Source organism: Cynocephalus volans, chromosome X (genome assembly GCF_027409185.1).
Source record: "Cynocephalus volans isolate mCynVol1 chromosome X, mCynVol1.pri, whole genome shotgun sequence".
Lineage (NCBI taxonomy): Eukaryota > Metazoa > Chordata > Mammalia > Dermoptera > Cynocephalidae > Cynocephalus > Cynocephalus volans.
Window position 1 is genome coordinate 81209548 of NC_084478.1, and position 26221 is coordinate 81235768.

Genomic DNA, 26221 nt, shown 5'->3' on the forward strand with positions numbered 1-26221 from the left:
CTTTATGGCATCACTGGTTTTGTATCTTATGAGGGCTATGCTTGAAGTCCTACCCTTAATCACTTATAATATTTGTGCTGGGCTTGCCTTCCCAACTGCCTTCTCTGCATTGGTAATCTAGTGTTTTTCTATGGATACACCTGTTTCCTATAGCTGGGATACCTGGTATTTCTTGCAAAGGAAAGGAAGTTGCTACTGGGGTTGAATTGTGTTCCCAGAGAAAGGCTAAATTATGCTTCCAGTTCTTCCATCTTAAAAACAGAAGTTTACCATTGTGAATGTTGAGACACTTATTGTTCAAACGCTCATTTATTCACTGAATAAACACAATAAGGTGGGTGCTTAACGTTCTGCTAAGCACTGAGGGGGAATGCTGACAACCCAAACACAGATGCACAAATGCATGGTACAGACTGTAAGTGCCGTGGGAATATACTTGAACCCCTTAACAGGTCTGCCTTTCTCCTCTCTCCCCTTTAAAATCTATCTTCCGTGCTGTACCAAGTAAGCTTTCTAAAAACCAAAGCTCATCTGTTTTTGTAGGAAAAAAGAGTAAACTCCTTAGTGCAGCATTCAAGACTTTTCGTAATCTGGCCCCAATTTCCGTTCAAGCCTTAATCCTTCCTCATCTTGTTCATACTCGCATACCCTATCTTCTACATATAGCACATTTCTCAGTCACCCTTTCCAATCTCTGTTGCCTCTGCCTAGAATGCCTTGCCATCTTCTTCACTTAGCAGACTCTCAATCAACCTCTAAAATTCAGTTCAAAGTCTTGTTGAAACATTTCCCCTATGCTCATCTGTCTTGGATTTGAGCACGTTCTTCTGCCACCTTTATTAGATGGTGAGATTTTTGAGGGCACTGGATTTATCTTGTTAGTGTTTGTATATCTGAATCCAGGTCTGAATAGGGCCTTGCAAGTAATAGGGGCCCAATTAATATTTGTTAGATGAATGAAGGAATAAAAGAATGTGAAGAAAGAGCTCAAAGGGGTGGGTATATTTAGGTAAGAGTTTTTGAAAGGCACAGGGCTTGAAGCTGGACTTAGGAAGACAGTAGAGAAGTGGTGACAGGGCATTTGAAGGAGGAGAATTATTATCCTAGGAGATCGAAGAACAAAAGCCCAAGACTGAGAGTGGAGAGAGTGAGGTCAGCCAGGCTGCAGCGACTGCTGCAATATCTTGACCTTTTCACCTACTAGATTTCTCAATTATATTTTCAGCTCCTGGAGGGCAGGGCATTTTATGCATTCCTTTGTATCTCCTTTATATTTGTTGCACATCTCCACAGTCACTGTCCCTACTGTCTTATTCTGCTCATTATAACTATCTGTGCATTTGCATATCTCCCCAGCTGCTTGAGGTAGGGGATGAGGTCTTATTGTCTTTGCATCTTCTAAGACACCTAGCATTGGGCCTGGCACACAGTGGGTGCTCAGCAAATATTTTTTTTGATCTACCATTTGTTGATCTCATTTCAGGGGACCACAAAGATATTTCTGTGCAACTGTGTACAGTGACATGAAACTTATATATATGCCTTCAAAGTGTGTTGGCAATTTTTATTAAAATGTTATCTTATTGTACCTGGAAGACTGTCATTTCAGTTTTCTTCTTTGTTCCTTCTTGGATGACTCACATCTCTCATACCAGGAGGATATGACAGAAGGGATTCACAAAGGGTTTGGTCAAATTTATGAATGACATTGTCATAAATGTCTGAGTATAAGACGTGAGGAGCACGCAAAGGGGAAGGAGAGAACGTGCATTTCAAAAGTGCCTATTAGGTGCCAGGAACTGTGGGTCAGGCACTTGACCAACACAATATACCTCATTTAATCTTGCAGAATATTTCGGTATGAAGACAGAACATCTCTACCTTTAAGGCCTAGCCCACACCCACTCAGGCACATAGCTTCTCCAGGTATCAGAGGTGGTATTCATCTTTATTAACATTTTATCAATCTTTTAACACAGATGAATCTTTGGATTTGCTTTTGCTTCTTAGGAGCAGAACCTTCACTCTCAATTCGGGCTTCTACAGCTTAAAACTTCTTTCTGACATAACTTGATCAGTTCTTAAAGTCCCAGTGCTTTAAATTACAATGCAATCTGAGATATTCCCACAGCAATAACAGCAACTACATTTGTTCACAGCACTATCTTTCTATTTCATTAAACTTCCAAGTATTGAATAAAGGTAAGTCAACTCAAGAAAAAAGACTTTTATTAAAACCTGACACCAGCAAATTGTCTCAAATTATAGCGTGCCTTCTATTTGTATTCTAGACATACTGAATGGTTTTTCTTAGATACATATTATACCTCAACTGTGGTTAGAAGAAAATTGGAAGGAAATTAGTTTAAGTTGTTTCTAATTTTAAAAAAATAATAGTAACTTTAGAAAGCATAATGCTCCCAAGTATACAGTTTCTCCATCTGGCAGAAATCATAACATTATATATAACTAAAGCACCATCCTCAATCCTTGGGAAATAGCTTGAGAAGGTGGGGCTGCACATACTGGTTTGTCATTTTAAGTCATACTGTCTAGGGTCTGTAGCTACCCATCCTGATCTGTGATAACATGCTTCTTGCCAGGGGTGGGGGTGAGAGGGAATAGAAGGGGTACACCTTTGAATTAGGGATTATCAGCACATGCACAGGTCGCAGGCAGCTTTCTGTTAACTTGTTTCGGGAAAACCAGAATAGACATCTTTGCTTTGGAAAATATAAAGCCCATCTCACATGACTAAAGAAAATGGCAAGGGCTCAAATGACACGTTTCACATTTTGGATAGTCCTGCTCCAACCTCCGTGTGCCACTAATTGCCAGAAAAACAACAGACCTGTCTTTGTAGTGATTATGTATTTTTTAAATTTTACATTAGTCAAAGAAAATTGAGAGACCATGTTCTTTGATGGTAATCCCGGTCTCTCAATTTTCTTTGACTAATGTAAAATTTACCTATATTACCTATAGGACTTTTAAAAAATAGATGAGAACCCAGCTTACACATTTAAAAATAGCCCTTTCCTTTTTCAGGTTAGGGGATAAAAATATGCACATATTCCAAAGAGTTCTTTGTGTGAACAGGTGACCCCTTCCCACATTCTCTGTAATTAATTGAGAAATTAAAGTTGGTTGGCCTTTGAGATCTCTTGTTAAAAAAAGGCAGAAGGTCTTGGATATTTTGGAACAAGAGTCCACTATTCTGCCAAGACAGTGTGTTATTGTTATTGAAGTGTCTCTCAACAAAACGGTATTGAGTGGTGAGGACGTGATTTTGATTAGGTGGAATGACTCAGCTCTTCCCCTTAAAGAAGAGAGGACTTGTCAGAGCCTTACTTACCTCATGATCTGGGATCTCAGAGGATAGTGTTTTCCCTAGGATGACCCCGGTCAAGTATGTCCAGCATCGAGCCGTGTTGGCAAGGTTATAGCCTCCTGTCTCCATCAAGAATTGTGAAGTTAGGAAAGAATAGTCACAAAACAGCAGGAGAGGGAAGGGGGGTAAGGAAGGAGAGAAAAATGTTTTAATAAAAGGGCTAAAAAGACAACTCCAAGGTACAGAATTTCACCTAAACATCCCTTTATGATATTTTAAAACCACCTAGTAAGCAGACTTTGATGGACTAGTGAGATCACACACAGTGTAGAAGTCCAAGGTCTATAAAGATTAAAGAGGCTCTCACCTCCCAACAAACATGCACCCAAGGAATCCAAGGTACTCAATTCCATCAAGAGATAATGGCAAGAGTGAGATCTCTGAAACCCTGATCTCTTGAGGTGACCTACGCAGTGTGAAGCTTTCTGTGATGAATTTTGCAACAATTCTGTAAAATGAGCTGAATGTGATTTAAGAAAAGTGCTGACAGAAATAGACTTCCTCCTTTTAATATCAGCATTCCTTTTCACCACTAAACATAGGCCTGGTGGCAGAGATCAAAGAGAGTGAGACGAGGAAGGGACTGTTGATAGACACTCTGACCCATCTTGTCAGGTCCTGTCACAGTCACCCAGCAGCCATATTATACTGGCTAATAATCAGCATTTTTTGTGTGTGCTGAATAGATGTGCTCTGCCACGCAAGCATTAGAACATTGGCCTTTAGCTAAATTCCAAGAGTGTACAGGGTAAAATGGAATGGTTTCCTAACCCCAATGCAGCTTAAGGGAAATAGAATCTGATCTATTTTAGGTAGGGTGACCATATAAATTATTGTCCAAAATGGTATACTTTTAAGAGTAGAAGAGGACACTGTTAATCATCACACTGGGATAGCATATATAAACTGGGACATACGGTCACCCTTTTCTTAAGCTTTTCTACTATTTGAAAGGTCTGTGATGGTGAGGCTTCTGGAGTGTGTCTTTTAGGCCTCAATGGGGTCTACTGAAGCTTGGGGATGTGGCCATCTCTACTAATTTTCTATGTGTTAATAGGGGCTGACAACTTCAGTTTGATAGTACAGGTATTACTTAAACGCCTGACACGGACAAATCTGAATTTATAAGATAGACTTATTTGGCATGATTATTTAATTTCAAAAAGAGTGACTATAGGCTTTGCTTATGTAGAAAGCTGTCTCTGGTGCATACGCATCATTAGGTGATGATTTGATTGGCAAAAATTCCATTTATACACAAGCATTTTCAGGAATACACATATTGCATAAGTAGAGTTACATATTCAAAAGTCAAAACTCTGAGCTGAGAAAGTAAAAAAGCTTTAGAGAATGCTAACAGGCTCTTTAAGTAAAGGCTGTAGCCTCAAACAGAGTCAAATTCTCACAGATGTATGTTGTACAAAGGTCTTTTTTCCCCGCAACTGTACCTGTATCATAATCACCATCCTTGGTACCCTTAGTACTTATCAATTTTATCTTTTTCTTGAGACGAAGTTAATATATCTCTTGCCAGCTTTTCATAAGAGGTTATCTCTTGTAAGCACCTTTAATTTTGTTCCCTCTAGGGTTTGAGGCTGCCAAAGGACCAGGCTCCTGTATTTGTGTTGAATGCTCTCTCATTTACTAAGACCTCTCCACAGTTTCCCCTAATTTTACAACAGTTTGACAAAACAAAAAACTATTAGCTCTTCCATAATATATGCATTTTAACTCAATGCCATTTTAATACACCAATCCATTCATCCAAGGAGGTAAAGATTGTGCCAGGTAGGTGGACAGAAGATTCTAAGCAAGGCATCTTCAAAGGTGGTTGAGGTTGTGATAGGTTCCTTTCTCAAATGTACAAATGCTCCTATTAAATATACCCAGTTTTCTGTTGGTTAAGTAGTACAAATATCAGTACACACTGAAGACAAAAATGTCCAAGAGACTCTCTGAATCTCTCAATTCTGCTTAATTGTAGCAAATCCATGCTTTTTGGGGGGGAAGAGAGTCATTCTTCAATTCAGCTTAGATTTTTAATCTATTCATGTGTTTACTACTTATATATGAGTAGAGTTAGAATTTTAGTGGTGTGTTTCCAAAAGGTGATTATTAGAACAGAGAAGCAAAGACTACACTAACGGAAGATGAATCGAAAGTCTACTGGGGTTAACATCCTCTGTTCTTAAGATCTGAGGTAACCTTTGACCAAAGGACTTTTGCTTCAGGAACTGAAATCTAGACTTCAGATGGCCAAAGAGTCAATGCACATGCTAACCTGAGGAGGAGACGTGTGCCCGAGTACACTTCCTTATGCTGAACTGTGCAGGTGGCAGATTTCACTGACTCAGGCTTCTCGGCCACAGGCAGATTGGTGTTAGCCAATCTAAGAAAGCCAAGTGTTCCTCAGTGTCAATAGACAAAATGTGGAGGAAGGTCAATAAATTCTCCTGGTGACCTTCCTTTGTACTCACCTCCTCCCAAAATGAGTGTTGCCAATTGCCACTGAAGGATGTACTTAAGACACTTGCCAATTCCCACTGGAGTCATGTTAAAGGAGCACATGGGATCCCCAGCTATTGTATCAGCTCCCAGCTGTAAGACCACTGCTTTGGGATTAAAGGCTTGGTATACCTCCTTTAGTACACTGTAGAAATGAGAAAGGATACAAAATATCAGAAAAAAATAGGTCAGTTTGGTCTAGGGGTAGTGGTGGTGCTGGGGCAAGGTGGAGGAATAGCTGAATCTGCAAACAGTTAATGAAGAAAAAAAATACAACAAAAAACCCTACAATGTGTCAAACTTATTAAACTTTGATGAGGTGAATCAGACTGTATGTAAATGACACTTCAATAAACCTGACTTACAAAAATAAATTCCCCATACCTCTGCCCTCATCAACGAACAAATTTGCCCTTCTGTTTTAGAACTCAGACTTCCTTAAAAATATTTGTATTAATTTAACTTCAACAGCCATAGGACACAGTGCACATATTTTACTCCATTTTAAAATCTGGGAAAATAAGACATATACATTGAACAGTTATTAAGGATTTCTTTCTGATAATTTAAGATCATGACCACACTTGGAGTTTATCACCTAGTTATCAGTGGGGGCTGGGGGTGGGAAGTACATGCTTATCAGCTTACTTTTGATTATGCAAAGGGACTTGAGGGTTATGAAATACAGTCCTCCCCAATGCGTATGTAACCAGAGAATTATATGGAAGGGAACTGTAACAACTGATCCAGAATTATAAATCTGAAAGCACCTGAAAAGAACAATTATAGTGGGTAACAATGAGCATAATTTTGAATAGAATCATTCAGTGCTATCAAATCAACCTAACTGCTTTTTTCAATAGTTAAAAGCTGTAGAGATGAAAAGGAAGATGTCAATTGTGACAGGTGACCTTAGTCAGGCCTCCAATATTATAATTAATTGAATACTGACAATGTCCAGAATACATTCCTAGGAGTTACAAGGTCCCTGCTCTCAAGGGGCTTACAATCTACTTTCCAGACAAAACATAAAGCAGTCCTCAAGTGCCTGAGTAACTCTTACAGAGACATATAAACAAGTGCAAATTAACATACTTCAGAGTTGAGAAACTACAGAGTCAAAAAGTGATCAAAAATGTTGAGGTTAATGACCCCCTCATAATCAACATGTCAAATTATACCAGTGCAACAAAACCAGAAAAATCCCAGATCCTTCTGAAACTGCAAAAGGAATTCAGAGATATAAAATACCATCCTCCCAAATTCATATATAACCAGGGTACTGAAACTATTAAACAGTGTTCAGTCACAGAGGTGTTCTTTGACTCAAAGGACTGTTTTGTTTGGATTTCTCATCTATACAAATATTGAGTCATTATAGAGATTATAAGAATATTATAAAAATTATGACATGTGATCCTTAATACAAGGATACTTGGGCCTATTCTCTCTTTCATGTGCTTATCTCCTGGGTGCAGAGGGAAGATAAACCACTTGAATACTTTTTTTTTTTTTTTAAAGATGACCGGTAAGGGGATCTCAACCCTTGGCTTGGTGTTGTCAACACCACGCTCAGCCAGTGAGCCAACCAGCCATCCCTATATGGGATCCGAACCCGTGGCCTTGGTGTTATCAGCACTGCACTCTCCTGAGTGAGCCGCGGGCCGGCCCTCCGCCTGAATACTTTAGACGACATTTATTGAGCATCTACACATACAGAGAACCCTATTAGCTGCTGCTGGGAGACAGAGGAAGGTGTGATGTCAGTTCTAAAAAGGTTTCTAGCTTTAGGGGGAGGTGGGGGAGGCCAGCAAGGCTAACGTTCTTTTCATTCATTCTTTCCCTCACTTAGTACACACTGACTTAGCGTCCACTGTGTGCCCAGCATGTAACTGTACCAGATGCTGCAGGAATAAAGATGGATATGGTATAGCCCCTATCTTCATGTAGCACAGAACAGAGGGGAAGACATGGCCTTTGCCAATAAATAATTAAAATACAATGATAAATAAAGTATCAGAGATGGCACAGAGGAGAGAGTAATCAACTCTTTCAGAGGGTATCAGAAAAGTCTCTACAGAGATAACTCTTGATTTAGGTCCTAAAAGATGACAAGAACTACAATGAGCCAACTCTCAAGATGGCTAAAATGAAAAACAGTAATAGCAACAATTCCTGGTGAGGATGTGGAGAAACCAGATCATACATATCTTGCTGGTGGGAATGTAAAATGGTATAGACACTCTGGAAAATACTTCAGCAGTTCCCTTCAAAACTAAAAATAGACTTACATATGACCCAGCAATTGCACTCTTGGGCAATTTAGTCCAGAGGAATTAAGATTTATTTTAATGTAGGAACTTATTTTCATGTACATGGATGTTTCTAGCAGCTTTATTTGTAATAGCCAAAAACTGGAAAAAACCCAGATGTAGTTCAACAGCTAAATGGTTAAACAAACTGGTACATGCATAGCATTGTAATATTTCTCATCAATAAAAAGAAACAAACTATTGATACATACAAAAAATTTGGATGGACCTCAAGGGAGTTATGCTGGGTGAATAAGGCCAGTCTCAAAAGAATATATACTGCATGATTCTATATATATAACATTGTGAAATATTAACTACAGAGATGAACAGATTAGTGGTTGCCAGGGGTTTAGAGATGGGTGTGGCTATAAAGGGATAGCATGAGGGAGACTTGTGGTGATGTATCTTGACTGTGGTTGTGTTTATACATGGCTACATGTGTGACAAAGCTGCATAGACCCCCCCTATACATGAGTGCATGTATAACTGGTGAAATCTGAATAAGCTCTATGGATGCAGCACTATAATTGCGCAAGATGTCAACATTGGAGGAGGCTGGAGGAAGGGTGCATGGTACTTCCCTATACATTTTTTTGCAACCTCCTGTAAATCTGTGATTATTTTGCAACACAACGTTTTTTAAAAAAGGCATAAGAGAAGTTTATAGGCATTTGGGGTGAAGGTAGGAGAATTGGAGGCAGGGATGGTTGTGGGGGTTACTGGTAGGGGACTAGGTTCAAAGAAGGAAGCACACGTGCAGGAAGGCTTGAAATGGGGAGTGGTGGCATGAGACTATAGAAGTAAACGTGGGCTGCATATGCCAGGCAGGCTAATGAGTTTGGACTTTTACTTAAAGGGTATTATGAAATGTCTCCAACATTATGTATGTATTATGTGTGTGTGTGTCTGTTGGGGGCATGATTAAATTTCCATTTTAAAGATACTTGAGCTCTAGTGTAGGAAACACCGAAGGTTAATCAGGGCTTTTGCAACCATCCAAACCAGTGACAGCAAGGATGGGAAGGAAGAGATAGATCTGGGAGATACTTCCATGGTAGAATTGACAGGGTAGTGCAGAGTGATACAGAAGAGAAACATATACATATAACCATATAGCCATCATGAGTGTTTGGTAATTAGGAGAGAGGAAAAGATAAAGGAAGGCAGGTGTTTCTGGAATAGTTGTTTTAATTATAGCCAGGTAGGGAAAATGAATCCTCAAGGCATTCTGATGAAGAGGGCTCCCGATGGGTAGACAAAAGGGTAATTAGAAGCTTTGAAAAAGGTAGGGTATTTTGTACATAGTGTAAGCTTCAAAGCCACTGGAAGTGAGGACAGGTTACAGAGGCTAAATGGTGGACACTCATAAATTCAAGACTGGAGGTTTCATTTGATTTGACAGCCAGATAGTAGCCGCTGGAGAAGTATGAGATAAGTACTGATGTTGCTGAAAAATTTTGGTTAGAAATTTTGATTTTTGCTGTTGCGTGTAAGGCCAAAGTAAGGAAGTCTGGAGGCAGAAGGGTCAGCAAAAAGGATATTGAAGCATTCTAGGCATGAGGGCACAGGAAGAAAGGTAAGGTAAATTTGGAAAAAATTGAGAGGGCTAGGGACAGAATAGGGGTGGAAAGTCATAGGAGGAAACACACTGTGCCCATTCCTCCAGAATTCCCAGGAGGGGAAAAGAGAAATTGGAATATTCCTTTTCCTATTGTCACTTCCAAATCCAGTATTCTTCCCCTCTCATCAATCCCTCCTCTTTTGAAGTCAATGTCATTTGCTTATACTATTCAAATACTGATAAAGTTCTCATTTGTAGGCCTACAATGTATTCTCTCACCTCCCTTTAGAATTTTAGCACCTGGCTCACAATTTTTCTCTCTCTCTCTCTCCTTGTCATCATTCTCTGCAGTTCAATATTCATTTACTCACTCAAACCTTGATTCAAGCACCTACTATTTATTCTCTATGCTGGGCACTAGAGATACAGAAATAAGCAAGGTCCAGAGAACTTATGGTCCAGTAGGAGAAGACAGGAAAACAAATAACTATGATAAGTTCCATAATATTCATCCATCCATCCACCCACACATCCATCCATCCATTCAATAAAAGTTAATTGAATGCCTACTATATACCAGGCGTTAGGTTGGGCAGTGGGTTTACTGTATTGAACAAAAGAAATCTGCTCATTTCCCATGACTGTTCTAATTCTCTGACATCAAAGTTTCTTCACCTTTTCAACAATAGTGATGTTCGCCTTCACTCCACATTAGTTGTTATTAGTGTAGCATGGCTACACTTCAGGGCCTGATAAGAAAACACTTGGAATTGCGCTAATTCTAAGACCCTGAACTCTGAACTAGTTTTCCAACTACAATTTTCTACTTTCCATGTCTCCTGTTGCACTTGCTCTTTATTCTCATTATAACTCCTACTTGCTCGTCTTTTTCCTATTTTCAAAGTCCACCAGCCTACTTTTTCACCTCAGTTGCTTCACTACTCATTTTGGAGAATATGGTTAGTGATTTAGAAAACCCTTACTAGCACACTTAATTCCTTCACACCTTTGTCATTTTTGCCTTGTCAAACCTCAAGACCGTGGATAAACCACATTGTCAGAATTTTCTGCTCAGCTCTGCTGGAGAAAGCTGAGAAATCAAACTAATTGCTTCCACTACAGTTTATGCTTACAGCTCCAACTCAACAAATTCTATAAACATTTACTGAGCGATTAATATGGGCCACTCCTTCTCTGCAGCTTGGCAATCCTTCACTTTACCTCCAATTGATAGTTACATTACTTACAGCATTTAGTCTAATTTTAAAAAATACAAACATAATGAGAGGACATTCTTGAAATAAAAACACTAAGCATAAAAGTCTGCCAAATAAAAGTGAAAAATCTCCCTCTCCCCATTTCTGCTCCCTCCTCAGAGGTAACTGCTGATTAAGAGTTTGACGTGTGTCTTTTAGATCAAACTTTTGCTGCCTTATACTTGACTGAACTGGTTGAAGCTGTGTTTAATGAGTGCCTTCCTCTTCCTCTTTCCCCTACCTGAAAATGTCCTTCCTCCCTCGTATTCCTTCTCCATCTGGGCACTAGATCCTCTTTCCTGTTGCTTTAAGGGCCATGTATCACCTGTGAGCTCTTTGCTTACATCTTCAGTCTCTGCCTTACTATGGATTCAGTTTCTTTAGGTTACAAATTGCCCATCTCCCCCTCCCCTTCTCAGCACTGCCAAACTTAATCCTAGTACCGGCCGCTCATACATACTTCTTGCGGTCCAGTTTCTGATCTCACTGCTCTTCTAAAACTACTCTCTTAAATGTAGAGAGACCTCTGGATTACCATATCCCAAAGCCTTTTTTCTGTTATCTTTTTCAACTTCTCAGAAGCAACTGACCATCGATCCTACTCAAAAATCTGCATTTGGTCATCAATGGCCACAGCTCCAGTAAAAAATATTTTTAAAAATAACTTTATTGATATTCACATACCATACAATTTCCTCATTTAAAGTGTACAATTCAACAGCTTTTGGTATATTCACTCAGTTGTGCAACCATCACCACAATGAATTTTAGAACATCTTCATCATTCCCAAAAGAAACCCTGTACCCGCTAGCAGTCACTACCCATTACCACCACTTTCCAACTCTGGAAACCACTAATCTACTTTCTGTCTCTATGAATTTGTCTAATTTTGAACTTCCACATAAATGGAATCATACAATATGTGGTCTTTTGTGACTGGCTCAATTAGCATGTTTTCAAGGTTCATCTGTGTTGTAGCATGTATCATTACCTCATTCCTTTTATAGCTGAATAATATATTCTGTTGTATGTATACACCACATTTTGTTTATCCATTCATCAGCTGATGGACATTTGGGTTATTTCCACATTTTGGCTAATATGAATAATGCTGCTATGGATATTTATGTACAACTTTTTGTGTGGACATGTTTTCAATTCTCTTGGGTATAAATACCTAGGAGTAAAATTTCTGGGTCATATGGTAACTCTATGTGTAACCTTTTGCGGAACTGCCAGACTGTTTTCCACAGCAGGTGCACCATGTTACGTTACCACCAGCAATGTCTGAGGGTTCTAATTTCTCCACATCCTCGCCAACACTTATTTTCTGTTTTATTTTGTTTTTAATTAATTACAGCCATCCTACTGGGTGTGAAGAGTTATCTCATTGTGGTTTTAATTTGCATTTGCCTGATGACTAGTGAAGTTGAGCATCTTTTCATGTGTTTATTGTCCATTTGTCAATTTCAGTCTTTTGCTCATTTTTAAACTGGATTATCTTTTTAAATATTGAGTTGTAAGAGTTCTTAACATATTCTAGATACAAGTCCCTCATCGGATATATGATCTGAAAATATTGCCTTCTACTCTATGGATTATCTTTGCACTTTCTTGATAATGTACTTTGAAGCACAAATGTTTTTAATTTTGACAGAGTCAAAGATGGTGGAATAGATGGTCCCCAGCATCACTTTCTCCCACAAATCAACCAATATACAACTATTAAAAAGCAATGACAGCCAAGGTGGGGCTGCTAGAGCTCAGGGAAAGAGGAGGAGAGACCTATGGAGTTCATGAAGGCAGGAGAAGCCACAGTGAGAGAAAGAAAGGATTGCTCCCACCATTTTGAGCACCAGCTGCTTCAAGGCTGGCCTTGGTGAGCACACAGAGCAAGAGCTGGAAAAAGCTGCAGCTGTGCCCTTTGTTTAAAGTTGCTTGGAGGCTGCAGGGGAGAAGAGGGCCTTGGTGGCCCCAAGGCCAGCAAGACCACTAACAGGGTTCCTGTGGACCCACATAGGAGGAGCCATAGAAAACTGAAAAAAAAAGGAGCTACTTAGAGGCCAATGAATCATTGCAAGGAACCAGTGCACAGCTCATCCTATGGGAAGTGTTTGGAGGGCAGGCGGTAGGGGAGATGGGCCCACTGGGGGAACACTGGGGCACAGCTAGGACAGCTGATCTGCCCCCCAATCAGCATAGGACCACTCAGAGGAGACTGGTCAGGAATATAGAATTGAAGGGGTGCAGTTGGCTGAAAAGACTCAGGCCCAGACCAGATTTTCCACACAATTTGGGTGTACTGGACCTCACAAGACCCGGAAGTGCTTACAAGGTCAACAATTAAAACCTGAGCTGCACGAAAAGCCTTCCCCAGAGAATCAGGAGCGAAATAGCAATTTAGCTCAAAAACAGGGCTCAAGTGCTGGTCCCCACAGAAAATTCCCCCATTTTAGAAGTAACCAAAGGACAACAAATTAGTTCCAGTGCAGAGTTTAAGTGGTGGGAACAGTGAATAATCTAACACAGAACTGAAAGAAAAATAAAATACCCACAGATCAGAGACAAAGTTTGGTATTAACCAATAAAGGTCTAACACCACCAAAGAACACCTATAAAGCCTAGAAGGACTGGAAGTCCCCTGGGCCAAGCTGGGGAGTGCAGAAGGCTGTGGGTCTCAGCCACGACCCCATTGACATCTGCAACCAGCCCAGCAATGACCACTGAGCTGCAACCAGAAACACCCTGGGCTCCTGAGCTGGGGCAGTGGAGGGCCAAAGGCTTCAGTCGTCACTCTCCCCTGACATTGCATCCAGCCCAGCAATGACTGAGCTACAGGTGGAAGCCCCCTGGTCTCTCCTGCTGGAATGAGGGGGCTCCCATGGGCCTCATCCACACCCCCCTCATCATCCTCCCCCCACCTTATTTCCCTTCCCCTACCCCCTCAACTGCTCCACAATAACATCTTAGAATGTAAAAAAAATAAAATATATTTTTGACAAAGCCCAATTTATCTATTTTTTTGTTGTTGTTGCTTGTGTTTTTGGTGTCATATCTAAGAAACCATCACCTAACTCAAGGTCATAAAAATTTAAATTTATCTTTTCTTCTGAGAGTTTTATAGTTTTAGCTCTTACATTTAGGTCTTTGATCTATTATTAATTAATTTATCTATATGGTGTGAGGTAAGGGTCAACCTTCATACTTTTGCATGTTGATATCCAATTGTCCCAGCACCATTTGCTGAAAAGACTTTTCTTTCCCATATTGAATGGTCTTGGCTCCTTTCTATAAAATCAATTGACAATGTGTTGGTTTATTTCTGGACTGTGAACTCTGTTCTACCGATCTATCTGTCTGTACTCATGCCAGCACCACACTGTCTTGATTACTGTAGCTTTGTAGTAAGTTTTGAAATTGGGAAGTATGAGTTCTCCAACTTTGTCCTTCCTTTTCAAGATTGTTTTGGATATTCTGGGTTGAATTTCTACATAAATTTTAAGATCAACCTGTCAATTTGTGCAGAGAAGTCAGCTGTAATTTACAGCTCCATTTGATCACACTGAACCTGTTATCTTACTTCCTTTATTCCCTGTGTCTTTTAATGATATCCATCCTTTCAGTCACCCATGCTCAAAACTCTGAAGCCCTTCCTTTCTAATTCCTCCCTTTTCCTGTTCCTCTTGAATTACCAGTCTTTCACCAATCTCTCTCCTATTCCCTCCTTTCCATTCCCATTGCAGTACTCTAATCTAGCCCTTATGACTTCCTTTGTAGGTTACACTAATAGCTTCCTAATTAGTTTCCCTGCCTCAATTCTCTTCCCTTTCCAATCCATCACATACACTATCATCAGATTAATTTTCCTTAAGGATAGTTTTGATCAAGTCATTTCCTTACTCAAAAACCTTTAATGTCCTTCCACTGTCTTAGATAACACTTAATATTCTTAGATTCTTAGGCCATGATCTGAAGTCCTTCATGATCTGACTCTGACCTACCTTTTTAATCTTAATTTCCAATAACCCCTTAACCCATATTATTCTGTAGACAAACTGAACTCTCCAATATTCACCTCACTCACCTTGTGTTTTCTTATGGCTTTTTGTCATGTACTTCCTTGTGCCTGAAAGTCATCTATGTCATAGCCTTTCTTTAAAGGCTAATTCAAGTTCCCTCTCCTCTGTACATAAAAATGATAATAACAGCAAACATTTATTGAGCACTTTATTCAAAACAGAGCACCGTTTTATGTGCTTTATATGTATTAGCTCATTTAACCCTCATAACAATTTTATAAGATAGGCATTACTTTTAACCCTATACAGAAGGGGAAACTGCAGCACAGAGAGGTTAAGAAATCTGTACAAGATCACGCAGCTATTAAGTGGCAGAGCTAGTTTTCGAACCCAGGCAGCCTGGGAGCACTAGAGTCCATGTTCTAAACCACTGCAGTATACCTGCTTCTATGACTTACTGAGCTACTATGCATCAGGTACTCTGCCAGCCACTTCACCCACATTGTTCCATATAACAGCAGCAGTAGCCACAGCATTATTATTTTTTGAGTGTTAATCTTCCTAAGCAAGCTCTGATCTTATTATTCCCTCATTCTAAAACTTTCAGTGGCTCCTCCATGCTTATAGAATACAGTACAAATTTTCATAGCTAAGCATTCCAGCTCCTCCGTGATGTGGTTCCCACTGACTTTTCCTATCTTCTTTGCAACTTCTCTCTCTCCTGCACTTTACAGTCCAGCCAAACCAAACCATTGCTATTATTTGTGCATAGCTCAGCCTATTATAGCAAGACTTTAATCTTGCTATAGCCTCTGTGTAGCATGTCCTTCCCTACAGTCTCTGTGTATTTGAACTTGATCCAGATTTTATAAACACAAACACACGTTCACACACTTTGTAAAGATATAGTAATTAGCTAACCTTTAAACCCAGACCACATGTTACCTCCTCAATTAAGCCTTTTTCTGAAGTATTTTCTCCATTCAAATGCTTACTGCATTCTATAACTTTTGGTTTTTACAACTTTCTATGCTTTATTTTACTCAAATGTGTGTGAATATGAAAATCAATATCCATCTATCTACTGTTTGTCTGTCGGTCTATCTATGTATCTATCATTTTTAAATGACCACTAACTTTCTTGAGGGTAAAATCAATACTTTATACATAATAGGTATTCAACAAATAGTTATTAAATGAATAAATGAATGAAATATCATTCCAGATTGCTTTTGGGAAAGTTTCCCTGATCACTATAACAGTACTGTTTGCTACACTGCAAATAATTAATTTTAGGTTTTGTTAAAGTATAGAATCTTTTACCCAGAAAGAAGGGGAAAGACAAGCATCTCATTACACTATATTAGTAACTTCCCTATAAACACACAAGATATCCATTTGAAATGTAGTTTTCTTGAGGAGAAACCTGATCCTTCAGCACTCAGTAGTCTGCTTTTCAGACAGGGCTATGCATATGAGAAAGCGAAGCTGTGGCAGCTGTTTCTACAGGCCTTGATTTAGGGAGGGGGTTGGTGTCTGAGGAGGATAAAAGCGAGGGGTGATGACATTAATGATGCATTTAGATAAAAGAAAAGCCCCCAAACAAAGTCATAGAATTATCCTCTTTCCTTTTATTCCATCAGGGTAGACCATAGCTTCTAGTGTGTGCCCTTGAGATCACTCACTGGTGCTACTTTACCTCTAATATCAGGGCTGAACATATTTTGTTTTTTGGTTTTTTAAATAATTGAAATCCTCTAAGATTCATCTCAGGGCAATGGGATGCCAGTGCGATGCTGTTATAGTTACCCTCAATCAATGCTGGCGGTAGGGTCTGGTAACCCTAACTTGTCCCCCTAGCCAGGCCTATGACTGGCACATGCTCCTGGCAGGTTCCTTCTCCTGACATCCTAGCTTGCATTTCAGCCTAGACCAGCCTTGTCATATTCATGTTTCCAAACAAGCACTCTCAGTATCCTCTAGAGACTTCCTCAATAGAGATTAAAGAAATGAGAAATTCAAAGTTGAAAAACCAAGAAGGATAGGATGCAAAGGGAGAGAAGGGAGAAATATTTGTTACTTTGAGCTCCCAAAGTCAGCCTGAGAAAAGTTATTGCCAGCAGCAAAACCCCTTTCTAAGACATAAATTTTAAATCTATTTCATTTGGTGGGATTCATAGGGGGATTGTGTTAAGGACCCAAAGTATCACTAATCAGTCCCAAATGGGAGCTGTTCAACTTTTCATAGGTATGGCTTTTTAAAATTCTTTCAATCCTATCTCAGCCTAGGTACTGCTGACTCATTCTGCAACAGTTCAACCTGCCAGGGGATGTAACATATGGTAAATGTCTCAGTGATTCCTGAATATCTATTACAAATGGTTCAGGGATGCAGGGAATTGGGGGAGGGGGTGCTCCCTGCAGTGAGGATGATGTGTCATTTTGTTGGGGGCCATGTGTGCCTCTTGGACATATCTAGAAGACATTTAATTTTCTATAAGTTTCTTTTTCTGCTTTTAGCATCGGACAAGTTGTACTGGTTCTATGAACATCTAAAATACATAAAACAAATAAAAAAACCCGAATCCATAAAATAAAAACCAAACCTCGAATACCCAAACCAACTAACCATCCAACCATATCAACCAACCAACCAACAACCTCATATCCCTTTTTCTGTTTTAATTTTCAAGATATAGTTTCTTAACAGTTTAGAGGGGCATCTTTTCTCTCATTCCTAAGTTCGTTATATAGAAACAAAGATTCTAATTGGCATCTCTTTCTAACATCCTTTGTAGTAAGTAATTCTACTCATCAATTATATGTCACCTTGGCAACAGAAAGGGCTACACACTATTTTTAGCCTATTATTACTTATTTTCTTTCTATACCTCTTGGAAGTAAACCATTCTCATTCACACAAGGGAAAGTGAGTCATCCAGAATTAAAGGACCTTTCCAGTTGCCTGGAATGAATTGTCAGTGCTAGAATTAGAACACTAATTCTAATTTGAATCCAATGCTCCCGTCACTAAATCCCAATGCTCTTTGGCTCTCTTCATTCTGAAAGGCCAGAGGCCCCAGCAAGAAGAGTGTACAGTATCTGGGCAGGGGATGGGGTGGGTGGAGAGGCAGGTTGGTTTGTAGAAGTAAAGCTAAAAAACAAAACAAAATGGAAGAAGACTTAAGGAATATGAATCCTAAGGCTAGCTGTGCTAATGGCCCTTTATTTGATCTGGGGTAGGTCATCTCACTGCTCTGTAACCATCAGGACTGCTCATAGCAGACTGCGTTCTGCTTTGTGTCACATTATTTGAGCATATGTCTCATTCATCTTCCCTTGTGACCTCCACAGCACCCAGTTCAGAGAGAACACTGGATTTGGAGTCAGATGAGCTTGGATCCAGTGTTTGCATGGCTTCTTGGACAAATCACTTCACTTCTCTGAACCTCAGTTTCCTTCTCTGTGAAACAAGAATAATATTCTCTCCCTCAAAGGGTTGTGAGGATTACATGATATAACGTGTGAAAGTCTTCTCCCAGCACCAGGCACATGGTAAGCACTCCATAATGCTGAATGAATAAATGAATGGCCTAAGTCAGGCCCTTCGAGTGCTATGTTAATTCTTTCAGCCCACTAGGATACTGTTGAGTTCAGCACACCTCACCACAGCAGTGACTTCCTGAATAGTACTCTAATGGTCCCTGAAGGCAGAGAGAAATTTCATAGTGTCACCACCCAGTTATACCTGTCCTGGGAATACAGTAATTCATTTTCCAGTGCTGCCAATCTATTACCTTTCACCAAACACAAAATTCATTTTAAGAGGGGGCAGAAACACAAATGCCATTCTGTTATATAGAGGTTGGGAGAAAATATTATTAAAATTGAAACCTACTACTCTCATTTCTTAGGCACAAAATCTGATTGGAAGCCAAACAGCTATTTGGCCTTTGCAGACCCTGGATAGTGATGCCCCTGGGGGAAAGGGGAGTGCTGGAGTCATTCCAAACTGTAGTTACAACATTTGTGTGTATATTTACTGCTTGTGCATATGCTTTCTGCACTCAGTTTTTACTCTCTAAGCCTTGAAGAATTCACAATTTACCTAGAGCATAGTTTAATACATACTGGTAGATATATAGGCCTACATTTCTGTTTCTCATTTCCTAATCATATTTTCTACCCTCCCCATATAACTGATACCTCTTCTTTTTCAATTCAATTGCTCTGCTATTCGAACTTAGGTGGACAATAATGATTTGTTAACAATAAACATGCTCCTATCCCTTCCCTCACCATTCTTTACCCATGAGGGCCTCCCTAAGATTCAAAGCTGAAATCCTGCCATATAGTTAGCACCTGGTGCAGCTCATCAAAATATAATATCCTTTCCCAGATGATTGGAAATCTCTGCAATGCTGTCACGCAATGAGGTGTGCAAGAAAAAGTTTGGGGATTGATTTTCATCATTAACTTGATATTGCATGGTTTTTGTGGGACTTAAAAAGAAATGCGTTTTTATTACTTTTAAGTACTGCACATAGAGTAACTCCAACTCATCATATTTTAACAGTTATTTTTCTGGGGCAGGATGTATTTTAAACATGCCTATGTTAGAGTGTCTGGTGGATCATTTAGGATCAGTGTCCTGTTGCTTGATGAAATCCAGATCACTCCAATGAAATCCAGATGGGGAAACTGGATCTCTGGCAATGGCTGCCAGATCTTCTCCATATGAAATCTCTCCAGTCTGTATGCAAATTCAAAACTCCATATCCTGGAAATCCCAAACCAATCAAATGGCGCTCCGCTTCTTAGTTACTGGACTAAACACAGGGAAGCGATTCAGTCTTCCCTGAGGAAATAAGCATTTCTTACATACATCTATCTTGGCACGAAAAGGTCTGGCTAAGCAAATTAATATTGTAAACAGGACTGCACTGGGGAATGTTTGTCCTACTTAGGAGAATAAACTTTTTATGCACTTTGTGCACATCCACTTACATACAAATAATTGATACGCTAATTACAAATAATTCTTAAAGCCCCTTTCCTGGAGTACTGCACTATGCTAGTCTAGTTTGAATTACTAGCATGTCCAAGGCTTGAAAGTAATAAAAATGCATTTAAAAATATTCCATGGTTCAGACTGGCTTTCTTCTAATTAGGTTTAGTTAGGCTTGCCTATATTTAAGTAGGATAGATATTTTTATACTTCATCCCTAACATATTTAAGGTGCCTCCCTGCCCCCCATTCCCTCATCCGCCCCTTCCTGCTTGGGATTTTCTTGCGCAGAGCTGGTGCGCACCAGCCCCTTCACCTCTAGCTCATTGCTCAGCTGTGCTGGCATCTTCTTTAGGAAAACACACTGCCTTTAGTCCCTGGTACAAACATATGCCTTTTCACATGTTAACTTGTTAGCTGGTTATTTGATAGGGCTTTTTTTGAGAAGCTCTTTTCTTTAGTCCTTCTTTAAGTACCAATGGGTATGGATGGCTCTTTCCAGATAGCACAATGGGTAATAGTGCACACAGAGCAAGGGCCAGCCAGACTTAGCAGCAGGCTTTTTCATTAGGTGGTGGATACCGGATTTACCTAAATCTCTGCACAGTCCATGTCAACACAACACAGCGAGGCAGCTCATCAGTTCTGGCAGCTGCCAGGTGTATGGCTACATCAGGTGCAGTCCTTCAAAGCCCTAACATTTTAAAGCAGAGTCCAAACAGTAGTTTTTCTAAGCTAGACTGAAGGGACAGAGCAGTGACTAAAGACTATGGGAGGCGGAGTATTAGGGTAGGGTAGGGAGTGCATGATGGATATAGTCAAGTTTGGGATTCTTTTCAGAGCAGCTCTATGTTAAAGGGCATAATTCTCAAGATTTCCATTTAGAAGCAAGGTCTTCCTGCCTCTGGATAGTTTCAGAACATGTTCTAGCATCAGAAGCTATTAAACTGTTGCCAAAGAATCAAGTCATTTTCTCCAGTGGGGCAGGGATCAGTCACCACTTAGAAGAGTGCAGGGAAGAGGTACAAAACAAACCCACAGAATTCCAGAAGATTGTCATCCTTGACTTAAATGAAAGAGTATCACCTTTGAAGACTTGTTTGCTTAGGGGTGGGAGGCTGTCACGGTGGCAGGGCTACTTAGTAGTGCAGTTCAGAAACTGGTCCTGAAAGACACCAGTTGAGAGAGGAAGGAGAAGAATATAAAAACTGTCCTCTAACCACCTGGATTTAAAGCCCTAAGGATTAGGTGAGGGAAAATACCAGTTCTCCACGGCAACCCTAAACAAGTCCTGGGGACAGGCTGGGTGAGCTCACTGGCTGAGGGTTCAGGACAACTCAGATAATGAAGCGCAGTATCCCCCTCACCTCCTAATTATCCCACATTCTGAGACGCTTAATGCCTTTTGAATTTAATATTTTAAAAGACATATCAAACTAGGAAGAATAAATGAAATGTCCACTTTGGCGTCATTTCCACCTGTGGCTAACATTAACAGTGAATTTAATTAGTGTCTGAGTCATCCACTTTCCATAAACAATAAGCAATTTTACATCTGCCATACCATAGAGAGGCAGGGTAGAAGTTTATCAAATAGAACAAAAGCATTTAATATAAATACCTTACCTATAGAGGGCTGAGTTCAAAGTGCAAGGCTTATTACTTGAAGTTGATACGACAAGCAAACAGAAAGGACATTGTTGGGGGGAGGGGGGGAGGGAGAAGGGAGGGAGGTTTTGGTGATGGGGAGCAATAATCAGCCAAAATGTATATCGACAAAATAAAATTAAAAAAAAAATAAATAAAATAAAATAAAATCAAGAATCTAAAAAAAAAAAGAACAACAACAACAACAACAACAACAACAAAAAAAAAACAAAGTGCAAGGCTTATAAAATGAATTAACAGCTTCTGTTACCTTTATCATTGAGTCAAAGCGAGCTAGCTATGACCCATCTGAAGAGAGGTAGAATAATTTGTAAAGAATTTTTACCAGCTCTCAGATCGTAATGAAAATGGCAATGAAAATGGAAGTAAGGCTATATAATTATTTGTTCTCAAATGCAAATTTCCAGAGAATCCATCCCTTCTCATCAAATGAAAGAGAATTTTTAAAAATTTGTATTGCTTAAAATATTTATGTATGAATATGTGTGTGCATGCATTGCTTTTACCATATTACCAAGCCCAAAGGAGTAAATTATAATTGTTGGGTTCTCTTTCACTGAAGATCTACTTGCTTCTAAAACTGAATGATAAAGAGTCTGGAGTCCCAAGTGGAAAATAAATTCTAGACGACTTATCATTATAATGAAAGAAAAACCTATCATCATTAAAACATCTCTTCTTTAAATATTAACATTAAAAGTCAATAGTGAAAGGAAATATTTTCCTTAAATGTCCTTTAGTGATGTCCCTTGGTTCTCATTTTATTCAATTGGTATTGGTTGAACAACTCATAGCGTGGATGGAGAATCTCTACCCTATGCGCAGATATGGCCTTCTGCCAGGACCAAGAGGTGACATAAATTTTGCCTAGAGTGGCAAAAACACATAATGTTAAAATTCTTTAGCAATACTAGTCTAAAAAAACCTCATGAAAAAAAAGTTTAATTTCATGAGAAGACCTCTATAAAATGACATGTGACACTATTCACTTTCTAAAGCAGGAAGTCAGGATTTCCGCTGAAAATGAAGGGAAGAGAGGATTTACAGAATCTACATGTTTCCAAACTTTAATTAGGAATTTAAAACCTAAGAGTAAATTCTGGCAATATTTATTCTTGTTTTCTACCCATAAAATTACAAACTAAATCCTCAGAATTGAGATTTTTTTTTTTTTGGCAAAAATCTCAATTGCACTTTCACAAACAAACACAAGGGATTGTGTATACTATAGACCATGTGGTTCATATGCATAAAGTTAAATGTTTTTTGTTTTTTATTAAAGGGGCTTTTGGCAGTCCCCTGAGATAAAATTTTCCAAGAAGTCTTGGGAATGGTATTGTTTTCTTTGTTTGCAACAATTAAATTTCATACTTCCATGTGATACTTTGGGGGATAATACAGTCAATGGTTAAGAGGCAGACAAATGTGTGTTCAAACTCTGGCTTCGCCATTTACTAGCTACGTGACCTTTAGCAAGTCAATATTTTCTCCAGTTTTCTCATTTGTAAATGGGAATAATAATACGTACTTTTGAAAGCACTGTATATTGTAGATTGTTACAAGGATCAAATCAAGCAATGTAAATGCTTAGTGCAATTCCTAGCACAGGTAAGTGCTGCCTAAAAGCTAAGCTCCAGGGTTATAGGAGCCCCATCTGTCTTGTTTACCACCACCAGTGCCTAGTACAGTGCCTGTCATAGGGTAGACACTCAATACATTTTTTCCTGAGTGAATGAATGAAATAGCTTCATTATATTTAAAGGAACACACATAACACTGAATAGTAATACATGTCAAATGTGAAGCACAGCACCAGGCACACAGTGAACTATGTAGCTTAGTAGCTCCTCCCCATGCCCTGCAGGTTAATGTTTTTATATCCCTGATGGAGTTTGGATGTATCGTCCTGCCAGAACTCATGTGGAAATTTGATTCCCAATGTGGCAGTATTGGAAACTGATTGAGTCATGGGGGCAGATCCCTCATGAATGGATTCATGCTCTCCCTGGGGGAGGGAGGATTAATGAGTGAGTTCCTGTTCTATTAGTTCCTGTGAGAACCGGTTGTTTAAAAGACCCTGGCACCTCCCCTCTCTCTCTCTTGCTTTGTCTTGCCATGTGATCTGCTTGTACCCGATGGCTGCCTGCCGCTTTCCACCATGAGTAGAAGCAGCCTGAGGCCTGACCCAGATGCAGCTGTCCCAGAATCATAAGCCAAATAAACCTCTGTTCTTTATAAATTAGCCAGTCTCAGGTATTTCTGTTATAGCAACACCAACGAACTAATACAGTCCCTATAAAGCAACTTGAGGTGTTCAATTCTTTTGTAGGAAGGTCAAAGTGGCTTCAGAGACCAAAGTTTGGCCCCAGATTTACAGAACTGATCCTATGCTTAGAACACCTCTGACTTGTACTTCAGAGGTGATGTCAGAATCTAAGGAAAATTCTTGTGGAATAAACATATGCTACAAATATACTATAGTAAGTATTAGCAATGTGTCTTAAAAAATTTTTTGTTAAATGTCAGTGGGGCTCAGTACAGATGGACAAAAAGATTCTACACAGGAATAAAGACTTAGGCTTAAATGAACTGTTCCTTTAATGACCCTGCTGTTGTCCTAGAAAACAAGTTCTTTCCGAGTAGGCTACTCTAACCCATAACAGTAGAATTAATGTTTGAGAAAAGAAGTTGAAGAGCTATAAAAGGATTATTTAAAATAGAAAAGTATAATATTTCTCTCATAAAAGTAGGAAGGTAAAAATATTAATTTTTTTTGTTTGTTTACTTCTGGGTTCTCTGAAATTTTCTTTAGGTCAATGGTCTTTGATGGGGAAAAAAGGTTTCTCTCAATTTTGAGCTATACAGTAAAAGCCAAAGGACTCAAGGTGAGCAGACCAAGAACTAAATATAGGTAGGTTCTTATTTTAATGACTATCATTATGAACCCTAGTTCACTAGAATAAGGTTATTTCTCTGGTCAGGTTGATAGCTCTTATTAGCAAAGTTTTGCATATGTGGATATAAAGACTGCTACTAAATGAGAATTCCACTTTAATGGAGTCTTTCATAAGTCCTTTTCATTGAGAAGTCTAACAATATGTCTTCCTTTTGGTGAAATATTTATGCAGTGCCTGTACTTAATTATCTTACAAAGTTGAATGGTTGAATATTCTTAATAAAATGTGATTTTTTCCAAAATGTTGACTGTCAACTTCAGTATATGTATCCATGTACATTACAAGTACCATATATGAGGGGTCTTCGAAAAGTTCATGGAAAAATTCATGTTGTCTTTTAATTCTATTTTCCCAAGAACTTTCTGAAGGATCCTCATGTACAGTATTCATATGAGATATATACTAATAATCAGCTTTCTGGCTGTTAGGGCTGTAAAATGATAAGAAGGATTCAAACTGAGAAGTATTAGCATATCTCTTTCATTCAAACTCCGCATATGTCATGGCAGTTCACAGTGGGCAAGTAGTTGGGTCATCTTGCAGGATTTGAGGTTTTAGAGTGGTACCCTACTATTTATCAAAACCTCCCTTGACCCAATAGCAAGTAAGTACTTGTTATTATCCTCTCTCACAATCCTTCACTGTAAATGCTCCCAAAGTCATCAACAGAGCGTTTTTGGTAACAGATTAAGCATTATTAAGACTATCGCGGATTACATTCAAATGTAATTAGAGAGAAAACAAGTTCAACACAGGCAGAGCAATATTTCCTGCTTCAGATGACCAAGCTTGGGAACTAGCAAACCCTCCCTTTTGCATAACAGCCTCCCTCTTCCACCAAACTTTGTGGACATGTTTGTGTGTGGCTTGGGGGGTGGGGTGGGGTGGGGTTGGCAGGCCTTCATATAAATCAAGAATATAACATAACTACCATCTCTATACTGGGGCCATAAGCTTCCATTTGAAGGAGGAGGTGTGCTTATAAGAGTAATGTTGATGTTCCTATATGCTAGATAAACAGGGCTCCTCTTGTAGTACCAACTCTAATAGCTTCCATGGAAATAACGGGAAGTTTCTGGGTGATCCTTGTACTTAGTATTGAATGACCTACGGAGATCAAATTGTAAAATTTTCATTTACATAAAATGAAACCCAAGGTCTTTGGTGTTAGAAAATGTTCATGTAATGATTCCATATTCAGTCTATTACAAAAAGAAACTCTAAACCAATTTTTAAATGAGGGGGGTGTATTCAACTTAAGATAAAACCATTAAATTCCTGCTCGACTAGCTAGCAAAGTAAAGAAGCCTACAGCAGAATAAAAAGCCATCTTATTTAAAAAGGAAAGAAGAAAGGAAGAAAAGGAGGAAGGGGAAGAAAGAGAGAGGAAAGAAGGAAGAAAAGAAAGGAAAGAAGAAAAAAGAAAGAAATGAAACGAAGGAAGGAAGAAAAAGAAAGGAAAGGTAAGGAAAGGAGGAAGGAAGGGAGGGAGGAAGAGAAAAAGGAAAAAATAGTTTAAGTGAATCCCACAGGGAAAGGC

The 26221-nt window shown here is 39.2% G+C and overlaps 1 protein-coding gene across 5 annotated transcripts in view; it reads right to left on the minus strand.

Annotated features, from left to right (window-relative positions):
• HDAC8 (histone deacetylase 8) overlaps nucleotides 1–26221 on the minus strand; it is a 219012-nt gene that overhangs the window by 116746 nt on the left and 76045 nt on the right. For all 5 annotated transcript variants that reach the window (XM_063083263.1, XM_063083267.1, XM_063083268.1 and 2 more), the window contains 2 exons: nucleotides 5869–6041; nucleotides 3356–3450 (listed from right to left, as the gene is read on the minus strand). In XM_063083263.1, the coding sequence (XP_062939333.1) occupies nucleotides 3356–3450; nucleotides 5869–6041 (268 nt within the window). The remainder of the gene's footprint in view (nucleotides 1–3355; nucleotides 3451–5868; nucleotides 6042–26221) is intronic.